Genomic DNA, 20,571 nt, shown 5'->3' with positions numbered 1-20,571 from the left:
TTCCAGCAATAGTCCTCCGACTATAGTGATTTTCCAAAATTAGTCCCTGACTTTTAATTTGGACACTTTAGGTCCCTTGATTTTCAATTTATTTCCAATTGAGGTCCTTTCGTTAGAATACGGTTCATTAGACTTTAAATGAAGGGGTAAACTCGTCCTTTCACATGCCTATGTATTACTCTTCGTATTTCTCCCTTCGTATTTTGCTGTTATACCTTGTAAACATCTCAATAATAGAGGAACGCACACACGAGTAGTCAGCAAATGGAGAACGACAAGGAACATTTTAGGGTTTTGACTAAGATTATCTTCATATATATCGCGTATACAATGGAGAAATACTAAGAATAATACATAGGCAGGTGAAATGATGAGTTTACCCCTTCATTTAAAATTCAATTAACTGTATTCTGACGAAATGACCTCAATTGGAAAGAAATTGAAAGTCAAGGGACCTAAAGTGTCAAAATTAAAAGTCAATGACTAATTTTAGAAAATCAATTTAGTCGGAGGACCATTACTGGAATTAACTCTTAAAAAAATCATGTGCGAGGCGATAGACTTGATCTAGATAGTTATGACAATAATATTTTTGTGACATTCTTCTCTAGTATCAAGATTTAAAAAAAAAAAAAAAAAAAAAGTATAGTTAACAAGCCCAATAATGGAGCTTGTCACTTGGGCTTTCGTGAGTTTCGCAGGCTTCTGCTATTTCTTGGATTATGCCTTAATAAATGATGAGATTTTTGGGGTTTACAGGCCCAAATATTTTCCGATAGCCCAAAACTCGACCATTTTAGGCCCTGTGAGGTTCAGCTTAAATGCCCAGAGGTGATAAAACCCTAGTTTCTTCGATTGGCCTTCGAAGCTCGAAGCACATCATACTTATTTCCGAAGTCCTCTCTGCCTCCACCTCCGTCGTTCGTCGTCTTCCTCATCGCTTCAAACCTCCATGGTACGTTTATGCGCTTCTCTTCAGCTCGATTGATCTACCTGTATTCTTGCGGATCGATATTTGCAGTTATATAATGGTGAGCGCTTGTGATTGTAGGCGCCGAAGAAGGAAAAGGCTCCACCTCCGTCTTCGAAGCCCGCCAAGTCCGGCGGTGGCAAGCAGAAGAAGAAGGTCATCTTCCTCTTCCTCTTATCTCAATCTGTATTGTATACTCTGCATTTATTATAGTTGGTAATTTTAGGAAATACATGAATCTGGAGGGATGACTATATTGTTTTCTTAGTGTGTATTATTTTTGTGAATATGCAGAAATGGAGCAAGGGAAAGCAAAAGGAAAAGGTTAACAACATGGTGCTTTTCGACAAGGCCACATACGACAAGCTGCTCACTGAAGCCCCTAAGTACAAACTTATCACCCCCTCCGTCTTATCCGACCGTCTCAGGGTATATACCATATGCTTTAATGATTCGCTCATTGTTTTTAGTATCACCATTTTAGGTGATTGGTGTTAGATCCGATGTGCTAATGCCCCTTGCTATAGTTTAAGCTTTTCTGAGTTTGCTTAGTTCTGATTAGTATTGCGAAAGAGTTGAATTGTGAAATTGGTAATAATTGACTCCAATAGTTGTTGAGTTGGAAGCTCTGTGAAAACGATTTCTTGCATTAACACCAACCAGAGCTCCAAAATTGCACTATTAACTACAATTAGAAGTTCAAAGCAATGGTCTTTTCAATGTTTGTCTAATTTGTTATGTTTTCAAGTTGATGCATTGCGTGCTCACTAATAAACTAACAGTTTCTCGGATTTAATTGAATATATGGTGAGGCAATTCTGTTCCAAATGGCATTGTTAACTGTCTAGTTAGATGGCTTATAAGCAATGTGAAATGTAATGCAATCAGTTTCTTACATATGATGCACAAAAACTCTCAAATCTGAGCATTTCTTCTCAAGTAAACTTATGGATCTTTCGTATCTTTTCGTATGTTCTGTTTCTTGTGTCTCATTTTGGTTACCTAGTTCTCCTATGTTCCATTTTCCATTTCTCGTTTTTGTGTGTTACCTAGTTGTCTTGTGTTACGATTTCTCGTTTTTGTGTTACCTAGTTGTCTTGTGTTACGATTTCTCGTTTTTGTGTTACCTAGTTGTCTTGTGTTGCGATTTCTCGTTTTTGTGTTACCTAGTTGTCTGATGTTACGTTTTCCATTTCTCTTTACCTAGTTGTCTTATGTTACATTTTCCATTTCTCCTATGTTCTGTTTTCCATTTCTGTGCCACCTAGACATTTACTGATGTTATGATCCCTTTTCCTTCTGACAACAAACATTGCAGATAAGTGGTTCACTTGCTAGAAGGGCAATCAGAGAATTGATGGCCAGAGGCTTGATCAGGATGGTGTCAGCTCATGCCAGCCAGCAGATATACACTAGAGCAACCAATACCTAAGTTTTGGACTTTTAGTTGAATGGAGGGCTCATTCATGGGTTCTCTCTCTTATTAGACTCCATCTATATCTATTGTGTTTTCAGTTAGCCATTTGTCTTCTCATTTTCACAAATGTGGAGTTATCAAGATTTTGTTGCTACTTCGAGCAAATGGTTTTCTTCAAGTCATTTCTTGCTCTTTAATATCGATTTATTGGCATTCTAATTTCCCCCCTTCTAGCTACTGCTTTGCCTTCTCACAACAAGAATAATCATTCAAATTTGAGAAAATGATCATTTTTGTCATACGACAAGTTGCAAGAGTATAATTTAAAGATGAGAAGTGTCAAATTTTTTATAAATAAATCATTTTAATTAACATCTATAAGCATGACACAATCTCCACTTCTACTGTATCAGCATAAGTTTCACCTATATGCCAAATTGCCAATAGTCTAGTTGGCAGTTTTATCCAGTGGGCATGTACATATCTGTATCAGTACATGCCACATTAAGCACTTTAGCTAAGGACATCTGATTAAAATTGGACCAATTGGGGAATTTGCGATTTATATGGTAAAGTAAAATAAATTGGATATTTGGTAAATAGTTGTTAATTAATTAGGTTAGTGGGTTTGATAGTTGATAGCATTAGTTGATTGTTAAAAGATATTTGGTACGTTTTGAAGCATTAAACTATTACAAAAAGTTAATTAACTAAATATTTATATTAATTATTTAATCAATTCAAACAGTTAATAATGATAAAATATTTGATTAAATAAATTAAAATTGACTGATACATTATGTTATTAAACATGACAAAAATAAAACTAGTCATTTGAACTTGATCTGAGCTACCGACAACCTAATTTGGTACACTCGCAGTATCTGCGGAATTGCACAAATCATGAACTCTACTGTACTGTATAACTACTATACGTTATACACTATATATTTTTGTTTTTTTGTATTGCATGACGAGACACGTGTTGGTCTTCAACGGCCTTGGCTGTCCAAATTTCTGAAGAAGCCTGGTAACGTGGCATTATAGAAGAGCCATTTTAGCTGTATTGGGATCGGAGTATAAAGAAAGTATCAGTGTAGAGAGAGAGAGAGAGGATCACTATCACTCTATCAGATCGCTGGTCATTATGATTATGGAGTACTTTTGCCAGTAAGGGAAAGTACATGCACAAAAGCAGTAACATTTCCCGTGAGAAACTCACCCACCACCGCCATTGTCACCTTCCATTCACGCACTTTGCTCAGTCCCAGGAAAAAAAAAACAACTTTTTTTCCTTGATTCTCAGTTCGGGTAACTAAGAAATTTTACTTTATTGCTCATTGCTAATTCCTATGATCTGAGCTTTTATAAAAATCAAGTCTTGTCCCTCTATTCTCGTACAAGATTCATCGGTTTTCAAAACTTCATCTTGGGGCTACTGGAACATGATTTCATGATTTAATATATTTTTTTTACTGTATATAACTTCGTATACTATACTCTGTGTAGTTTATACTTTTCTTGGTTGCTTAGATTAGTGTTCTGTTGACTCTACTTTACTCGGTTTAGAAAAAAAAAAATTGCTTCATTTTAACGTTCTGGTTTTCATTTGTTCATCAACCATTAGCATAAACTGGGAGGTGTAATTTCTTGGTTGGATGTTATAGAGAGTGAACTGTGATGGATGCCTATTGTGCAACTTTGAAATCCACCACTCACTTGCCAAGGGAGAATGAGTTATGGGGGAAGAGGATGATAAACAACAGTGTTTTGGTGAACCCGTTTGGGAAAAGTTTGAAACTTGAAAGAAATGGAAGGAAGATTAAGCCTGGGGTTGCTTTCTCTGTTCTCACTAGAGAAACTGGGAAAGAGACTCTGGTAAGTTTGATCATTTCTGGTGTTCTAGCCTGTTTATATCTTGTGATTTGCTGTTTTGTTGAATGAAATTTGTGATTTAGACTGTAGAAGCTCCAAGACTGGAGAGAGTGAGGGCAAACCCTAAAAATGTGGCTGCCATCATACTGGGAGGGGGTGCAGGGACACAACTATTTCCACTTACCAACAGAGCTGCAACTCCTGCTGTAAGGATTTTCTTACTGTGCTGATCTTGCTCCTTCTTTATATTTATATATTGGGATCAAATGAGAATTACTCTTGTTAGAATTTCGAACTATATGTAATGTCTGATTGTGTATTTGCGGATAATTGATTGTGTACTTGAAAACATGCATTTCTGTAATTACGATTGGCTCTGATACCAAATTGAAGCATGTGCTCCATCTCAACTAAAAGTCTAAGCTGATAGTTGGATTGCACATTAATGGTTATATGCTCAACAAGTTCTCTTCAGCATTAAATGGATCAAGTGAAAAGGAAGCATGGTTTGCTTTGTGTATTGTTGTTTCAAAGAACTGATTTTGTTAGGGGTGTGATCTTCAGGTTCCGGTTGGAGGATGCTATAGGATGATAGACATCCCGATGAGCAACTGCATCAACAGCGGAATTAACAAGATTTTCGTGTTGACTCAATTCAATTCTGCCTCTCTCAACCGCCACATTGCCCGCACCTACTTTGGCAATGGTGTGAGCTTCGGAGATGGATTCGTCGAGGTTCGTTGGAACCAGTACCTATGATTCCTCTCTGCAACCTAGTATAGAAACTGTAGTTCTGTTGGACTGACAAACGTGTCTGTGAATAGGTTTTAGCAGCAACTCAGACATCGGGAGAAACGGGAATGAAATGGTTTCAAGGACCTGCAGATGCTGTTAGGAAATTTACATGGGTATTTGAGGTACTGCATATTTCATATGATTTTTTTGTTTTCTTTTCTGTTATAAGGATATATTTCATCCATAGAATTGCGACTAATTCTTGCAGGATGCGAAGAATAAGGACATCGAGAATATACTTATTCTGTCTGGCGATCAGCTTTACCGAATGGATTACATGGACTTGGTTCAGGTTTCTTGATTTCGAATTATGAAATAATCAGTTTCCTATTCGATACTGTAAAGGGCTAAACTGGCATCGCTTTTTTCATTTCTCGAACAGAGCCACCTGGACCGCAATTCTGATATTACTCTTTCTTGCGCACCTGTTGGGGATAGGTATGAAACTTACAGGCTTAGAGCTGATATGATAAATTTCTAGTTTATCGTTTGCGAGAATTGTAAAGTTCAAAACATTACTTTCAATATTGTCTATCAAATTGGGTTTTTACTTGTCAGCCGAGCGACAGACTATGGGCTGGTGAAAATTGACCACAGGGGCAAAGTTGTCCAGTTTCACGAAAAACCGAAAGGTGCTGATCTAGAAGCAATGGTAGGCACACATGACACCTTGAATCCTTTATTCTTCGGGTTACTCTTTAAAGGGATACATATACTGATAGGACGTTACGTTAATTGATTTTATATTCGTTCGATTGTATTGCAGCAAGTAGATACTACTCGACTGGGATTGTCTCCCGAAGATGCCAAGACAAATCCTTATATTGCTTCGATGGGGTTATATGTATTTAGGAGAGATCTTTTGTTGAAGCTCCTAAGTTGGATATATCCCACTGCCAATGACTTTGGCTCTGAAATCATTCCCGCAGTTATCACAGAACACAATGTTCAAGTAGGAAACGTCTTTTCTCTATCCATATTTACTCGTTTCCTTCGTTTTATGAATTGGTAGTATATTTGCGCAGGCTTACTTCTTCAAAGACTACTGGGAAGACATTGGAACGATAAAAACTTTCTACGATGCTAACTTGGCCCTTGCTGAAGAGGTTTTGTCCATGTTCTCGTTTAATATGCTTTTGCTCTGATACCAAATTAAAGCATGTACTCCATCTCAACTAAGAGCTAAGCTGATAGTTGGATTGCACATTTATGTTTATATATTATATGCTCAAGTAAATGGTTGTCTGTTGCAGTTTCCAAAGTTCGAGTTCTATGATCCAAAGACGCCTTTCTATACATCTCCTCGATTCCTACCACCAACCAAAATCGATAACTGCAAGGTAAGCCAGTGATCGAGTGGAATGTCTTCTAGGATCTACACTCACTCGAGGGCATGAACCTTAAGCGAGCACTGTTATGTTTTTGTTGCAGATCAAAGACACCATAATCTCTCACGGGTGTTTCTTGCGAGAGTGTATTGTGGAACACTCGATTGTTGGTGAGAGGTCACGGTTAGATTTCGGTGTTGAGCTTAAGGTTTGCACATTATACCCGCCTCGGTCTCTCTTAACTGATGATGTTCTATATTCTAATGGACTGCAAAGATGGTTTTATGGAATCTCGGTTTACTATTTTATTGCACTTTCAGGATACGTTAATGATGGGGGCAGATTATTACGAAACAGAATCTGAAATTGCATCTCTTCTGGCTGATGGAAAAGTGCCAATTGGGATTGGACAGAACACAAAAATTAGGTAATTCAAACAACATTAATCATAGTTTTCGTGCCCACTTGAATTGATAATATTTGTTTTACTAATACTATAATTTCGTTCAGCAACTGCATTATTGACAAGAATGTAAGGATAGGGAAAGATGTGATTATCGCGAACAAAGATGTGAGTTTATATTCCTGCACTCGTTTCCTCCATTGTTAGTCGAATAAAATGTAAACGCATGCCATGGTCTTTCAGGGAGTTGAAGAAGCAGATCGGCCCGAGGAAGGGTTCTACATTAGATCCGGGATTCCGGTTATAATGGAGAAAGGAGTGATCAAAGATGGAACAGTCATATAATATGGTTGGAGAAACATTAATCTGCAGAGAATTATGTTTCCATCTAGGATAGCTGAGGTTTTTCATCTCCAGAAAACCAAGTTTTGTGCATTCTTTCCAGTGTACAAGTACAAGTCAGATATATTTATGGTTTTCTCTTTCTTTTTGGTTGTAAAATTATCCAAATTTATATGAAGAATAAATAATCCAGCTTTAGTTGACAAAGCTAAAAAATGCCCAGCTTGACAAATAATTACTTTTGGTCTCTCGACTTCCGTTGCATTTTCATCTATAGTTCTCAACTAGTTTATCAGTTAATTTAGACTTATTTAATTATTATTAACTGTTTGACTTGATTAAACCGTCAATATAAATATTTGATTAATTAACTTTTTGTAATAGCAAACGCTCTTTATTTTGTAAGTAAATTAGCTTTTCAGCTAATCGTTAATTTATCAAACATTTTTCTATAATCAAGTCAAGACAATACACTTTACCATCACCGAGTCCAAGAGACAAGCAAAAGTCAAGACAATACACTTTACCATCACCGAGTGCAAGAGACAAGCAAAAGTCAAGACAATACACTTTACCATCACCGAGTCCAAGAGACAAGCAAAAGTCTATGCTTGAGTGTAGGCAGAAATTTCTTTAATTGATATCTAGTAATAAGAAATTTATTTACATTGTTAATTCGATGGTTTCAGCGGTCTAATTATTAATACGATTAATAATGATAACAGATTGTACCACTGAAACCATGAAATTAACAATGTAAATAAATTTTCTATTACTAGATATCAATTAAAGAAATTTCTGCCTACACTCAAACTATTATAATAGAAATCAATTTCCTATTAACCAGGTGGGGGTTTTATTATACAACCCCACCCCTAACCGCCACCCCCTAAGGTGGGGACGGTTGGATCCGCGTTGATCGTGTCTCCTTGACCGATTCCAGGTCGGCCCCTCTTATGGACGACCTCTCCATGGCCGACCCCTCCCGGTCAGCACCATGAACCATTGTGGTTTAACAAATTTTCTACGAACACTCAAAATAAATTTTCTATTGGCTAAAGTGTCATCCCGCACCATGAACCATTCCTGATTATTCATGCCGCACCATGATCTTTAATAAGTGATATTTAGAGCCATAAACCATAATTTTTTTTTCGTCATAACTTTTTACAGGTTACCGGTAATAATATTGCTGACATGAACTTTTTTTATTAGTTTTTTTTTTATATTTTTCTTCTTTCGCCTTGGTATTATAATTTTTTTCGTATTTTTCTTTTTTCCTAAATGTATTGGCCTGCTCTGTGTTGTTCGCTTCTTGTTTTTCCGATACCAGACTCTGCAGAGCAGGCCTATATGTTTAGGAAACGAGAAGCGAAAAACGCAGAGCAAGCCTATATGTCTAAGAAAAAGGAAAAATACGAAAAAAAAATAATAATACGAAGGCGAAAGAAGAAAAATATTTAAAAAACAAAAAACTAATAAAAAATGATATGTCATCAATATTATTACCGGTAATCTGTAGGAAATCTGTAAAAAGTTCTAGACGATTTTTTTTATATAGTTTATGGCTCTAAATATCACTTATTAAAGATCATGGTGCGACATAAATAATCAAGAATAGTTCATAGTGCAGGATGACACTTTAACCTTTCCTATTACTAGATATCAATTAACTTTCCAAAAAAAAGATATCAATTAAAGAAACTTCTCCTACAGTGAAACTATTATAATGGAAATCAGTTTCCTGTTACTATTACTAGGTACCAATTAATGAAATTTCAGCCCTACACGCAACCTATAATAATGGGAAAAAAAAAGTCCTATTATTATGAGACTGATTGAGAAACCTCGAAAATCTTGATCATGATCATGGGAAACACTCGAACTCTTACTCTTTCTCGCGGGTCTGAGCAACCGCAAGAAACCCCACCAGCAAGGCTTGACCTGGAAGACCGAGCTCAAAACGAGCCATTCACCTGCGAACTTTGCATCAAGCTCATGCTCACGCTCAGAAAATTCAAGAAGAGGGACATCTTCTCTCACCCATTCTGCTCCGACTGTATCGTCAAGTACATTGCCGTGAAGCTTGAATACAACGCCGCCAAAATCAAATGCCCGGCTCTGGATTGCGCCAAGTTTCTAGACCAGGTTGTGTGCCGGACCCTACTGCCCCCCAAGTTGTTTGTGAAGTGGTGTGACGTGCTATGCGAGGCGGCGGAATGTGACCGTTGTTACTGCCCCAATCCCAACTGCTCGGTTCTGATCGTGAATGAGTGCGGCGGGACTGTGAAGCGGTCCAAGTGCCCCAGCTGCAACCTGCGGCTTTGCTTCCATTGCAAGCTTCCTTGGCACGCCGACTTTCGCTGCGAGAAAGACTGGGAATTGATTTTTGAACGATTTTTAGATTTTTGTGGCCCTGTTCGAATAAATAAATAAGGCCCTACCAAAATTAAAATCTATAAAACTAATACCGTAATTTTATTATCTAAATATATAACAAAAAAAAAAATTATTCGCATATCGCACGCACATCGCACACACACTGCACGCACATCGCACGGATAATTGAGCAATTATTTGCTCGAATTCAAGCAAGGATAACATTAAAAAAAAAAAAAACATAATCGATACAACCCATTTCATCAATTGTATTATATAATATTCGTTGTTATAATTTTAACATTATAACAAATATTTTCCGTGCAACGCACAGGTAAAAATAGACATATTATAAAATAATAATAATAATAATAATAGTGTGCACAAGTGGAAAACCCGGAATTGATGGATAGCTTCCAAAATCAATTCCCAGTCTTCCTCGCAGCGAAAGCCGGCGTGCCAAGGAAGCTTGCAATGGAAGCAAAGCCGCAGGTTGCAGCAGGGGCACTTGGACCGCTTCACAGTCCCGCCGCACTCATTCACGATCAGAACCGAGCAGTTGCGATTGGGGCAGTAACAACGGTCACATTCCAGCACCACCGCCACGCATAGCACGTCACACCACTTCACAAACAGCTTGGGGGGCAGTAGGGTCCGACACGCAACCGGGTCGAGAAACTCGGCGCAATCCAGAGCCGGGCATAAATAATCAAGAATAGTTCATAGTGCGGGATGACGCTTTAGCATTTCCTATTACTAGATATCAATTAACTTTCCAAAAAAAAGATATCAATTAAAGAAACTTCTCCTATAGTGAAACTATTATAATGGAAATCAGTTTCCTGTTACTATTACTAGGTACCAATTAATGAAATTTCAGCCCTACACGCAACCTATAATAATGGGAAAAAAAAAAGTCCTATTATTATGAGACTGATTGAGAAACCTCGAAAATCTTGATCATGATCATGGGAAACACTCGAACTCTTACTCTTTCTCGCGGGTCTGAGCAACCGCAAGAAACCCCACCAGCAAGGCTTGACCCGAAAGACCGAGCTCAAAACGAGCCATTCACCCTGCGAACTCTGCATCAATCCCATGCTCACGCTCAGAAAATTCAAGAACAGGGACATCTTCTCTCACCCATTCTGCTCCGACTGTATCGTCAAGTACATTGCCGTGAAGCTTGAATACAACGCCGCCAAAATCAAATGCCTGGCTCTGGATTGCGCCAAGTTTCTCGACCTGGTTGCGTGGCGGACCCTACTGCCCCCCAAGCTGTGTGTGAAGTGGTGTGACGTGCTATGCGAGGCGGCGGAATGTGACCGTTGTTACTGCCCCAATCGCAACTGCTCGGTTCTGATTGTGAATGAGTGCGGTGGGACTGTGAAGCGGTCCATGTACCCCAGCTGCAACCTGCGGCTTTGCTTCCATTGCAAGCTTCCTTGGCACGCCGGCTTTCGCTGCGAGGAAGACTGGGAATTGATTTTTGAACGGTTTTTAGATTTTTGTGGCCCTGTTCGGATAAATAAATAAGGCCCTACCAAAATTAAAATCTATAAAACTAATACCGTAATTTTATTATCTAAATATATAACAAAAGAAATTATTCGCATATCGCACGCACATCGCACGCACACTGCACGCACATCGCACGGATAATTGAGCAATTATTTGCTCGAATTCAAGCAAGGATAACATTAAAAAAAAAAACATAATCGATACAACCCATTTTATCAATTGCATTATATAATATTCGTTGTTATAATTTTAACATTATAACAAATCTTTTCCGTGCAACGCACAAGTAAAAATAGACATATTATGAAATAATAATAATAATAATAATAATAATAATAATAATAATAATAATAATAATAATAATAATAATAATAATAATAATAATAATAATAATAATAATAATAATAATAATAATAATAATAATAATAGTGTACACAAGTGGAAAACCATGAATTGATGGATAGCTTCCAAAATCAATTCCCAGTCTTCCTCGCAGCGAAAGTCGGCGTGCCAAGGAAGCTTGCAATGGAAGCAAAGCCGCAGGTTGCAGCAGGGGCACTTGGACCGCTTCACAGTCCCGCCGCACTCATTCACGATCAGAACCGAGCAGTTGCGATTGGGGTAGTAACAGCGGTCACATTCCAGCACCATCACCTCGCGTACCAACCCCGACGGAAGAGTCTAACGGCCCGGTGTCAAATGACTCGGGTCGAAGGGCTATCACCCTAAGGGGGCACGAGGTCCGACCTCGCTTACCAACCCCGACGGAAGAGCCTAACGACCTGGTGTCAAATGACTTGGGTCGAAGAGCTATCACCCTAAGGGGGCACGAGGTCCGACCTCGCGTACCAACCCCGACGGAAGAGCCTAACGGTCCGGTGTCAAATGACTTGGGTCGAAGAGCTATCACCCTAAGGGGGCACGAGGTCCGACCTCGCGTACTAACCCCAACGGAAGAGTTTTTTGACCAAGAGTACCCTTGGCCAAATAACTACATACTACGTAAAAAAAAAAACACAAAACAAAATTATGCGAGCAAAAATCAAATAAGCGACCCTGCGTCGTCCGGACAACCCGCTATCGAGCGACGAAGACTCGGATCACAAAGCCAAAAGCCTAGAAGGTGTTGGAATAAGCGAAATATTTTTCAAGTTGACCCTGAAGCATTCATCCAAGCCTGGAGCCTCGAGCGGTTTCAATTGGGCCACACATTTACTCTCTCTCGTTGTCGACTTCTCGCAACTTAGAGAGTGGGGGGACTGATGATGGATATATTGGAAATGGCCCAATAATAATAGAGACCCGGGTCTGGAAATGTATAACCCGAGCAGCCCAAGAAGAGTCTCAAGCCTGGAGCTTACCACCGGGCCCAGAATGGTGGGCCTTGACTTAGTCTCACGACCCACCACATGGGCTTGGATTTAGTCCCGTGGCCCTCCACGGATTTAGCAATGGTTGGTTGGAATTTCCTTTACATAAATAGCCTAGTAATTGTCTTGTTAAGATCATGTTCTACCTTTTGTCCTAAACTACTACTTGTGATAGCATTACACCTCTGTAATAGCACTTTATACACAATTAATACAATATCAGTCCCCGTGACTATATTCGTACCCTTATTATCGTTCGATTATATACTTGTTACATTTATTCGGGTTAATTAAGTCGGACCCCGGTTTAATTAATTCCATCAATATTAATCATTTCCAGACAATAGTACCGACCAATTGACCATACACATCGATAGAGAGAAGATAATGCTTTAAAAAGATACCATGCAATATGGAAAATTGTAAACACTCTCATGAAATAAAATTCTCGTAAAAAAAGAAAGAGATTAATAAAAATTATGGGTTACTTATTTTTTCCTAAATGAATACGTAAAAAACGAAGAATAGTATACTTTAGAAATATGTGTAGTATTACTCGATGTCCTGTAACTATTTGCAGTTTTAAGGAAAAGCAGAGTGGCATATAAATACATGTGATGAAAACTAACGTAAATCCTATAATGAAAGATTACTATTTGAAGTCACATCCATAGTGCATTATTAAGGAAAAAGAAAAAAAGGAGTGTGATGCAAATAAGAATATGAGTCCACTGAATTGATAAGTGTTTTCATGGTTGGATGCCTCTGCAACTCCATCTTCCCCCTAACAAGGCTGAAGAGAGAAGAATGTGTGTATGAAAGTCCAGCAAGAACTGAGGCTGTTCACTTGAAAGTGCAGAGTTCATTTGGATCTCGAGACACTAGTATCCATCGTCGTCTCACTCATGCATAACATCCATTAACTCACTCATTACTGTAAAAATCGATTGCTCTCGTACAGTGAGCAGCCAGACAAGTAGCGCCCCTGTTCAACAAACAAGTTTTGCTGGCACTTTCATCAAGCTTCTCAAATACAAAGTCAATGACCATATTCAAGCATATTACAAGAAACCAAAACCAAGATTTAAATAAATACTTGCTAAGAGCAACTATTAGGTCATACAAACTCCATTGCTCACCTGATTGCTTGATTATACAAGCGCTAAATGGGCCCAGGTCAGCGTTATTCAGCTATGGACCATCGCTCATGGTCAGCGTGTGGCAGAACGCTACCAGCGTGAATTACCATATAGGAAGTGTTTTCAGGAGCCATTAGTATTCCAAACAACAAAAGGACCCTTCCTCTGGAACTCACATGGCTGGAAGCCCTTCATGGCCTTTCCCATTAATGCCATGGCAGCTATGCTGGGAAACTGTTTTTTCTCGAGTTGCTCAGGAGGTACCACCAATTTTGAGCTCTGTGGCTCACAAACCACAACTTCAGGCTTCTTCGGCATGGTGATAGCTCTATTTCGAAGCAACCTCTGAATCCAGGAGTGTGACGTTAATAGCTCTCTGTCTGCAGAATAGGACTCAGGATTCCCAGTTATGCCTGCACAATTATCCTGAGCTATCAAGTCCTTACCTTGATTTTTACTAGTCATTGGTCCAGAGCTAGTTATGCCACCTTGGGTAGTTTTGCCACGGAACCTGTACTTCTCATAAGATGAATCTTCTTTCGAGTTTGAACTCATTGTACCAAGAGCAAGCCCAGCATCATGATTACTCAGTTTCAAACGCTTCACCCATCTGCTACTTGGCTCTGGTCCTAGAAGAAGATTGAGTGGAGACAGATCAGGTTTTGAAGTACTTGGCTGATCAGCTTGAGCCAGGAGTGATTCCATATCCAAACTTTGAGTTTTTGAACTCTGCTCCAATTGTTCTGTCGGAGTTACTTCAGCTGGTACAGCAGGAAACTGTAAGTTCATATCAGGTAGCCTGTTCTTTGTGCCTTCAGATTCAACAAGTGCCATGGGGGAACCAATTGTAAGTTGGGGTAAATATTGGTCTCTTTCAGGTGCCTGCAAGAAAAGGACACAATAGACTTTGCTAGCTCTTGTTAAGAACTCTTTGATCCAAAAAAAACAGTTGTTTAGCGAGGAGGGTATATTATGGAACACAGAGCAGTTACTAAATCAGTAAAAAGGCAGGGCAAGGTAACATACCTTCTTTAATGGGGAAGAATTAGAATCTGCAATAGTCAAAATGAGAGAAATTCATTAAACAGATTACTAAAATAGAAGACTTTAGTTCAGCATTATAGATACCTAGAGTTCAAACTGCTCTAGATATTTATAGACTATAGTGCATCAGCAATTTTAAATGCACCCGATAAAGTCACAATGGAAAAGAAATTCAACACATAAGATGGTATGCTTTAGTAAAGAACAGAAGATCAAACACAGAGATATATGTACCTAAAAGATGGGCCTTTCCTGGAAAGACATCCATATCCATAGTATCAGTTTCAGCTGATGATTCGTTCTTTGCTTCAACTTCAGAAGGCTCAGTATTTCCAGTATCTTCTTCATGCTCACTAGCTGTGGAGCTATCTAGAAGTTGAAGCTTCACACCTTGCTGATTCTGACCCAAAAAAGGAGACAAGTTGTTGAAATTATTGAATTCATTAGATGTTCTTGAAGTACCAACAGTTTGATTCTGTTTGGAAATGTTCACATCAGCTTTTTTCATGATTAACAAACTGTGTGCTGTCTTAGAAAATCTAGGATAATCTCCTGTTAATCCCACAACAGAATCCACAGTAGTGCATATTCTCATTGTCTTCACATCATGCAAAGAGCGCGGCAGCTCTTGTGGCATGCAAATATCATCAAGTACCTTCTTTGGTTCAATTGTCTCAAAAGGAGTGCAGTTGTTTCGGAACACCACTGAACGAGAACCACTCTGCAACTTGTGGAACCAGTCTCCACGGAATTCTGGTGGATGACTGTTGCATGAGGAGGACACATTCATGGAATTTCCTGGTTCCGAGTGGCTGTTATAGTTACGTTCACCTTCAAGCATTCTAAGCCCACTACTTGGTACTTGACTTTTAGAAGATCTACCCATTAGCAATGGCATCACTGGCTGGCTGGTATCCTCTTTAAATTTTCCATAATCAAATCTATACGGCAAAATATGAGAAGCTGATTCCCTGCAATTATCCAGAGAAGGCACTGGTGCAGCAGTGTCGTTATTTCTGAAAAACAAATGAGTTTTGGCAGGATTCTGGAGTGCAGCTTCAGGCTCAGAATAATACTTCCCGGATGAAATAGCAGTTGCAGCAGGAACCACAGGTAGCATCGAGCCTGAGCCCAGACAGCTCTCATTCATGGCACCCATAGCCATACCAGAAGCAACCTTTGCATCATGATGAGGCTTTAATGTAAGAAACCCACGAGTTTCTTGACCATCTTTTGAAGATAAAGCATTTCTAGAGTGGGTGGACATAGCAGGGGAGTGATGAGCTGAGCTTTCAATTCTTATGTTCCCTGAACTTGTTCTCAAACTCTCAGTACTATTAGACACATTCCCCACTCCAACCGCATCTTCATTCAGTCTAGTTCCATCATTAATTTTCTTGCTCTCAAGGGGATTGGGAGAACTAAGGGCTTGTTGTGCTTTTTCATTTTGACCAGTTCCAGTCCATCGTGCTATCCAAACAGATTGAAATGAATACATAGACTGCCCTGTTCTCTCATCACACTCTTGGTATGATTGTGCTATGCTCTCCGACATGATGTAATGGAATTTGAGGTTGTTTCCCACTTACAACTACTCTTTTCCCTTCAGATGTTCATGAAAACTTCATTCCTTTGACCTGGAAAAAAGTGTCAGCAATTATGAAATATGCAGTGGCTGGATTGATTCCAGGTTTTTATTATAACAGATTATTAAAAAAAATCAAAAATAAATCCCCATTTGAACTCACTTATGGCCTTATCTAACAAAGCTTACACTTAATACTCCAAAATTAAATGATTACTAAAATCTAAAATTCACAACCTATAATACGATCGAATTCTAGTGAATAACCAACCGAAAATTGCAGGAAAACAGTACCGATACACATATTATGCACACTGAGAGAGAGAAAGGGAGCAGGTGGTGTTGACTGGAAGTGAACGTTAGACAGTACCTCTGATCCTCAATGAAAAGTTGATGGGAACGAGAAAGACGAAAAAGAAGCAAGAGGCGAGGCTGAGCGAGCCGGTAGAAGCCCACATCTAAGGCCTAGGGTTCATCTCCGCCGCGCCGTACATGCAGATCGGAATTTTCTGATGGATTCTGCGGCGGTGAGGAGTAAGGAGTGGAAGAGAGAGAGAGATGGGGGAGGGAAAAAGGTTAGAGACGACCCAGAAATGAAAATGGGTTGCAGTTTTTTTTCTTACGTGTTGGAAGATAAACATGTGGCGGAGGATACTTATATCCGGTCCCACGTGAACTCTCTTTTTCCATTTGCTTTAAAATAATTAGTTAATTAATTTTTTTTACTCTGTTGGTGGCGTCCGAAGTCCCAGGCAAATAGCCTGTGTTTCGCACCTTAACCTGACAGTGTTGAACAACGTGGAATAATTAGACAATAATTAATCAATACTTATGTTGTCACTTGTCTATACTAATTTGACATGACTTGCTTATGTTTAGATCAATCAAACTTATCTTAGAATAACTCGTAGATTCAACTCCTTCATCAATTTGATTCATTTTAAAAGATCTTGATAGGGATTAATCTGACCATATTTGTAGCGTATATATGATCTGTATTGGGTCCATTTATTAAGTAGAGTCGGATCTGACCATCATCGATTTTACAGCGCACCTACTCAACTTAAATCTCAGACCGGGTGTAATTTCGCTGATCAAGCGAAGATCAGTATCAATTGTTCTGTTCCGACCATATTAGGTTGGGACCGAGCACCCGACATGTGGTACTTAGAGCCTTTAAGCCTAGTAGTCTTAGCCAAATTCAATTCCATAACAGCAGATCCGGTGGAATCAGGAATCTATATATGGATACTGGACAGATCAGCTAGGGCCCCGACCTTGCCATGTGCATGCGATTCACGTGCCACGCATGCCGAGGGACCGACAAATGTCCCCTTACGCCTCTTATAAATACTGCATTAAATGCGAGGGTGGAAGACTTTTAGGCATTCTCCATATACTGACCTTTAGTTCGGGAACTAACAAGCTGACTAAAACAGGATCATCATATGATCCGACTTTCGTACCTTACATTTTGTAGAAATCTCCGCATTTACTACATCAGATGTGATTGACTCAATTACTTTTGTAAGATCATGCCACTATTAGCTTAACTTGTCTTTGAAAACATCACCAACTCAAGTCTTTTCAACAACAACCAAAAAAAAGAGGCTAAATGCACTTGTTTAAGGGCATTGTTGGCTATATAAGGCTCAAAGTCAATTATTGGGCAATATTCATGATCAAATTAAATAGTTGTATTCATTACTTTGCATAAATAACATAAGAAAAGTAAAAAAGAGAAAAAAAATTGACACGTAAGTACTTTATATTTGGCATGATCATAGGTTCCTCACGAACTCAACTCATCTCGAACCACCGCACTTGTTAAAGGGCATTGTTGGCCCTAGGCGGTTCAAAGTCTATTGTTGGACATGGTCGAATAGTTGTGTCAATTACTTATTTTGTATAAATAACGTAAGAAGTGTAAGAATGAGAAAAGATGAACACTTAATGTACTTTATAGTTTATATCCAAGACACATTGTATCAACTTTTAGAAGTGATAAGCTCGATAGATATTCACCTTGCATAATACTTTTTTAATATTTCCTTATTTATTTTTCTAAATTATTTTGTATTAATTCATATTAACATAACCAAATTACCAACAATATAATAAGCGTATATTTTGTTAAGATATATCTTAAACTCCAATAAAATAGTAACACATTATTATTTTGAAAATTTCACAATCTTATATGTAAGCGGAAACACACACACACAAAGAAGAAGAAGAAAAAAGGAAAGGAAAATTGTATATATGTAACAAAATTGGGTTATAACAATTATAGTCTAAATACGAGTACAAAATATATGTATAGTCCCCTAATTCTTCACTGAAGTGCCTCTGGAATTCAAGTGATGTGATCCTCGAAGAAGCTAAGGGCTTATTCTTCGTCGATCTTCAGCATAAAATGTCAATGTCAAGATAGTGTCAAGAGAGAACTTTGCAGGGCTTCAATGTGCCTTTAATGTCTTCAAGTGTGATCTTTGTAATGAAATGAAGCCACTATTTATAGTGGTTGAAATGTGAGAATCTCACTCCACCTCAAAGTCTTTGGTATTTATTCAAATAAATAAATAATTATTTAGCATAAATACTAAGGTCCCGTTTGGTTCGCATTAAACATTTGAGGGGAAATGGAATTGAAATTCTACAGGAAAAACAATTATCAGGAAGGTTTATTATATTCTTTGATTGGTGGAAAAAAAAATACTGTGAATAATTTATGTTGTTTGGTTGGGGTTGGAATGATAAGAAATAATGAGCATACAGACTAAAATGACCCTACAAAATGATAATGATAATAAAAGTAATAAGGGCAATATTATCTAACCATGTGATACTTTCTTCCCAACTTCCATGAAAAACAAAATGTCACTCCTCTTTTTGAAATTTGTTTTTCTCAAAATTAAGGAAAACATTTTCAAGTGAGAAAATTTTTTCATGAACTAAACGGAAGAAAATTTTACTTAAAAAAAACTTTTTTCATCCAATCAAATATGCTCTAAGAATTATCCAACATGTAAACCAGCAAACATGTATTATTATTATTTTATAATAGGATATTTTTAAATGTTACGGAGTAGTATAATTTCTTTTATTGTTTTACTTAATATCTTTTTTACCAAATCTGGTGACCATGTTATTGTGTTCTATAAAGAATGTACAACCCGTTCGAAAAATATACCTCTATATTCGCGCTCATCGAAAGGAATAGGCAAATAGCAGCCAAAATATTGTAATCTTTAGCTTTGTCGTTTTCTCGACCCAAACAAAATATCTTCCATATAGAGGAGTAAAATATTTTTTCCCTTGGGGGTAAAAAAATTAATGCTCGGACTATTCATGTATATACACTGATAAATTGGGTGAAAAAAAAAAGTTTTATTTCCTTCCTAAATTTTTTCTTTACTATTTTACTTTTTAATGTAATCATTGGTTGTCCCAAAAAAAAATAATTGATAACTGACTATTAATTAAAAATAATATTTAATTACAAATTAAATGTTGTCATGTCATGAAGGATAGATTGGAGGTGAAAAATATGAGGGACGTTACTAAAAATAATCTAAATTTATAGATGTCATTTCACTTTTAGTTATTTTTTATTATAACATCTATGTTGGTTCTATTATTATTGTGATAGGATCATTTTTTTATCATCAACAAACTTGTTTAAATGACATTAAATATGATAACATATTTTTTAAAAAAAATATACAAAGTGGGTTGACCCACTATATTTTTATTTTTATTTTTATGTGCAATATTTGATATGAAAAAACATCCAACAGATTACATCATTACACCATTACTAAATGAGATGTACTAACTGACTTATTCTAAAGCACTTGAATCAATAAATAGAAAATTATACCGGTCAAGAACACAATTTGAAGATATTAGAGCTCCTATACCAATGAGAATGATAGAGTGCCCCATAAGAAATCATGAGTAAACTTAGCCACGTCATTCTAAGACTAAAATGTCTAGGAAATAAGGAACAATCGGTTGAAATCATTATTTAATATGATTTTTTTAATTAGTATTTAAACAATTTGAAATCACTATTTAAATGTATGTGTTAACAAATCAGTGAATCACATAAAAAATAGAGTAAATACCCAAAATGGTCCCTCGACTATAGCTAAATTAAAAAATTGGTCCTTGACTTTCAATTTTAACCAATTAAGTCCTTAACTTTGCAATTTTAACACGATTTGGTCCTCTGTCTATTTGACCGTTTGTTGACTGTGATTTTTGAGGATATATATGTAATTTCATGGTTCATCGTCAATTTTTTAAGGTTTCGGTTGTATTTTCAGACCGCACTGTTACATTTGGATCCATTGAAGAAAGCAATCTGTCAAATCCTGTCGCCTTTCTTCATCCTCCCT

The 20,571-nt window shown here is 37.7% G+C and overlaps 3 protein-coding genes and 1 long non-coding RNA gene across 6 annotated transcripts; 2 read left to right on the top strand and 2 right to left on the bottom strand.

Moving 5' to 3' along the window:
• The first annotated feature begins 817 nt into the window (after positions 1–817).
• Positions 818–2,584, top strand: LOC109165215 (40S ribosomal protein S25). The gene is made up of 4 exons (XM_019313886.1): positions 818–955; positions 1,052–1,126; positions 1,265–1,399; positions 2,289–2,584. Exons 1-4 carry the CDS (start codon positions 953–955, stop codon positions 2,400–2,402), a joined length of 327 nt encoding a protein of 108 aa, XP_019169431.1. The 5' UTR covers positions 818–952; the 3' UTR covers positions 2,403–2,584.
• LOC109165216 lies at positions 1,716–2,282 on the bottom strand. Its single transcript, XR_002051504.1, has 2 exons — positions 2,174–2,282; positions 1,716–2,058 (listed from the first exon to the last, which is right to left on the bottom strand). It is a non-coding gene; the product is annotated as an uncharacterized LOC109165216 (long non-coding RNA).
• An 876-nt stretch (positions 2,585–3,460) lies between the features above and the next one.
• On the top strand, positions 3,461–7,361 carry LOC109165211 (glucose-1-phosphate adenylyltransferase large subunit 1-like). The gene is made up of 16 exons (XM_019313883.1): positions 3,461–3,698; positions 3,957–3,962; positions 4,010–4,265; positions 4,346–4,468; positions 4,827–4,997; positions 5,087–5,179; positions 5,266–5,349; positions 5,440–5,495; positions 5,616–5,709; positions 5,824–6,009; positions 6,083–6,163; positions 6,311–6,397; positions 6,489–6,593; positions 6,706–6,812; positions 6,896–6,956; positions 7,032–7,361. Exons 3-16 carry the CDS (start codon positions 4,068–4,070, stop codon positions 7,131–7,133), a joined length of 1,548 nt encoding a protein of 515 aa, XP_019169428.1. The 5' UTR covers positions 3,461–3,698; positions 3,957–3,962; positions 4,010–4,067; the 3' UTR covers positions 7,134–7,361.
• A 5,657-nt stretch (positions 7,362–13,018) lies between these two features.
• Positions 13,019–16,797, bottom strand: LOC109165645. Of its 3 annotated transcripts, none has more exons than XR_002051578.1 (5): positions 16,539–16,797; positions 14,818–16,220; positions 14,566–14,591; positions 13,540–14,421; positions 13,019–13,385 (listed from the first exon to the last, which is right to left on the bottom strand). XR_002051578.1 is itself a non-coding variant. In XM_019314494.1 (5 exons), the coding sequence occupies exons 2-5, from the start codon at positions 16,136–16,138 to the stop codon at positions 13,663–13,665; spliced, it is 1,851 nt and encodes a 616-aa protein (XP_019170039.1). In that variant the 5' UTR covers positions 16,139–16,220; positions 16,539–16,797; the 3' UTR covers positions 13,027–13,662. The 3 variants fall into 3 exon arrangements, 2 of the variants coding, with proteins under 2 accessions (XP_019170039.1, XP_019170038.1); XM_019314494.1 differs by having other exon boundaries at positions 13,027–14,421; positions 14,818–14,983; positions 15,239–16,220; XM_019314493.1 differs by having other exon boundaries at positions 13,027–14,421.
• Positions 16,798–20,571: the final 3,774 nt, after the last annotated feature.

This window comes from Ipomoea nil, unplaced genomic scaffold (assembly GCF_001879475.1).
Source record: "Ipomoea nil cultivar Tokyo-kokei standard unplaced genomic scaffold, Asagao_1.1 scaffold3069, whole genome shotgun sequence".
Classification (NCBI taxonomy): domain Eukaryota; kingdom Viridiplantae; phylum Streptophyta; class Magnoliopsida; order Solanales; family Convolvulaceae; genus Ipomoea; species Ipomoea nil.
The sequence above is the reverse complement of the archived record's forward strand: the minus strand, read 5'-3'. Positions and strand labels throughout refer to the sequence as shown.

Bases quoted from the DNA above. Each gene is read 5' to 3' on its own strand.
- LOC109165215 (XM_019313886.1), top strand. The intron at 1,127-1,264 runs GTCATCTTCCTC...GTGAATATGCAG, and splicing joins GTGGCAAGCAGAAGAAGAAG to AAATGGAGCAAGGGAAAGCA. The intron at 1,400-2,288 runs GTATATACCATA...CAAACATTGCAG, and splicing joins TCTTATCCGACCGTCTCAGG to ATAAGTGGTTCACTTGCTAG.
- LOC109165211 (XM_019313883.1), top strand. From the start codon at position 4,068: ATGGATGCCTATTGTGCAACTTTGAAATCCACCACTCACTTGCCAAGG. The intron at 5,350-5,439 runs GTTTCTTGATTT...TTTCTCGAACAG, and splicing joins ATTACATGGACTTGGTTCAG to AGCCACCTGGACCGCAATTC. The intron at 6,164-6,310 runs GTTTTGTCCATG...TGTCTGTTGCAG, and splicing joins ACTTGGCCCTTGCTGAAGAG to TTTCCAAAGTTCGAGTTCTA.
- LOC109165645 (XM_019314493.1), bottom strand. From the start codon at position 16,138: ATGTCGGAGAGCATAGCACAATCATACCAAGAGTGTGATGAGAGAACA. The intron at 14,592-14,817 runs GTACATATATCT...TGACTATTGCAG, and splicing joins AGGAAAGGCCCATCTTTTAG to ATTCTAATTCTTCCCCATTA. The intron at 14,422-14,565 runs GTATGTTACCTT...CTTTTCTTGCAG, and splicing joins ATTCTTCCCCATTAAAGAAG to GCACCTGAAAGAGACCAATA.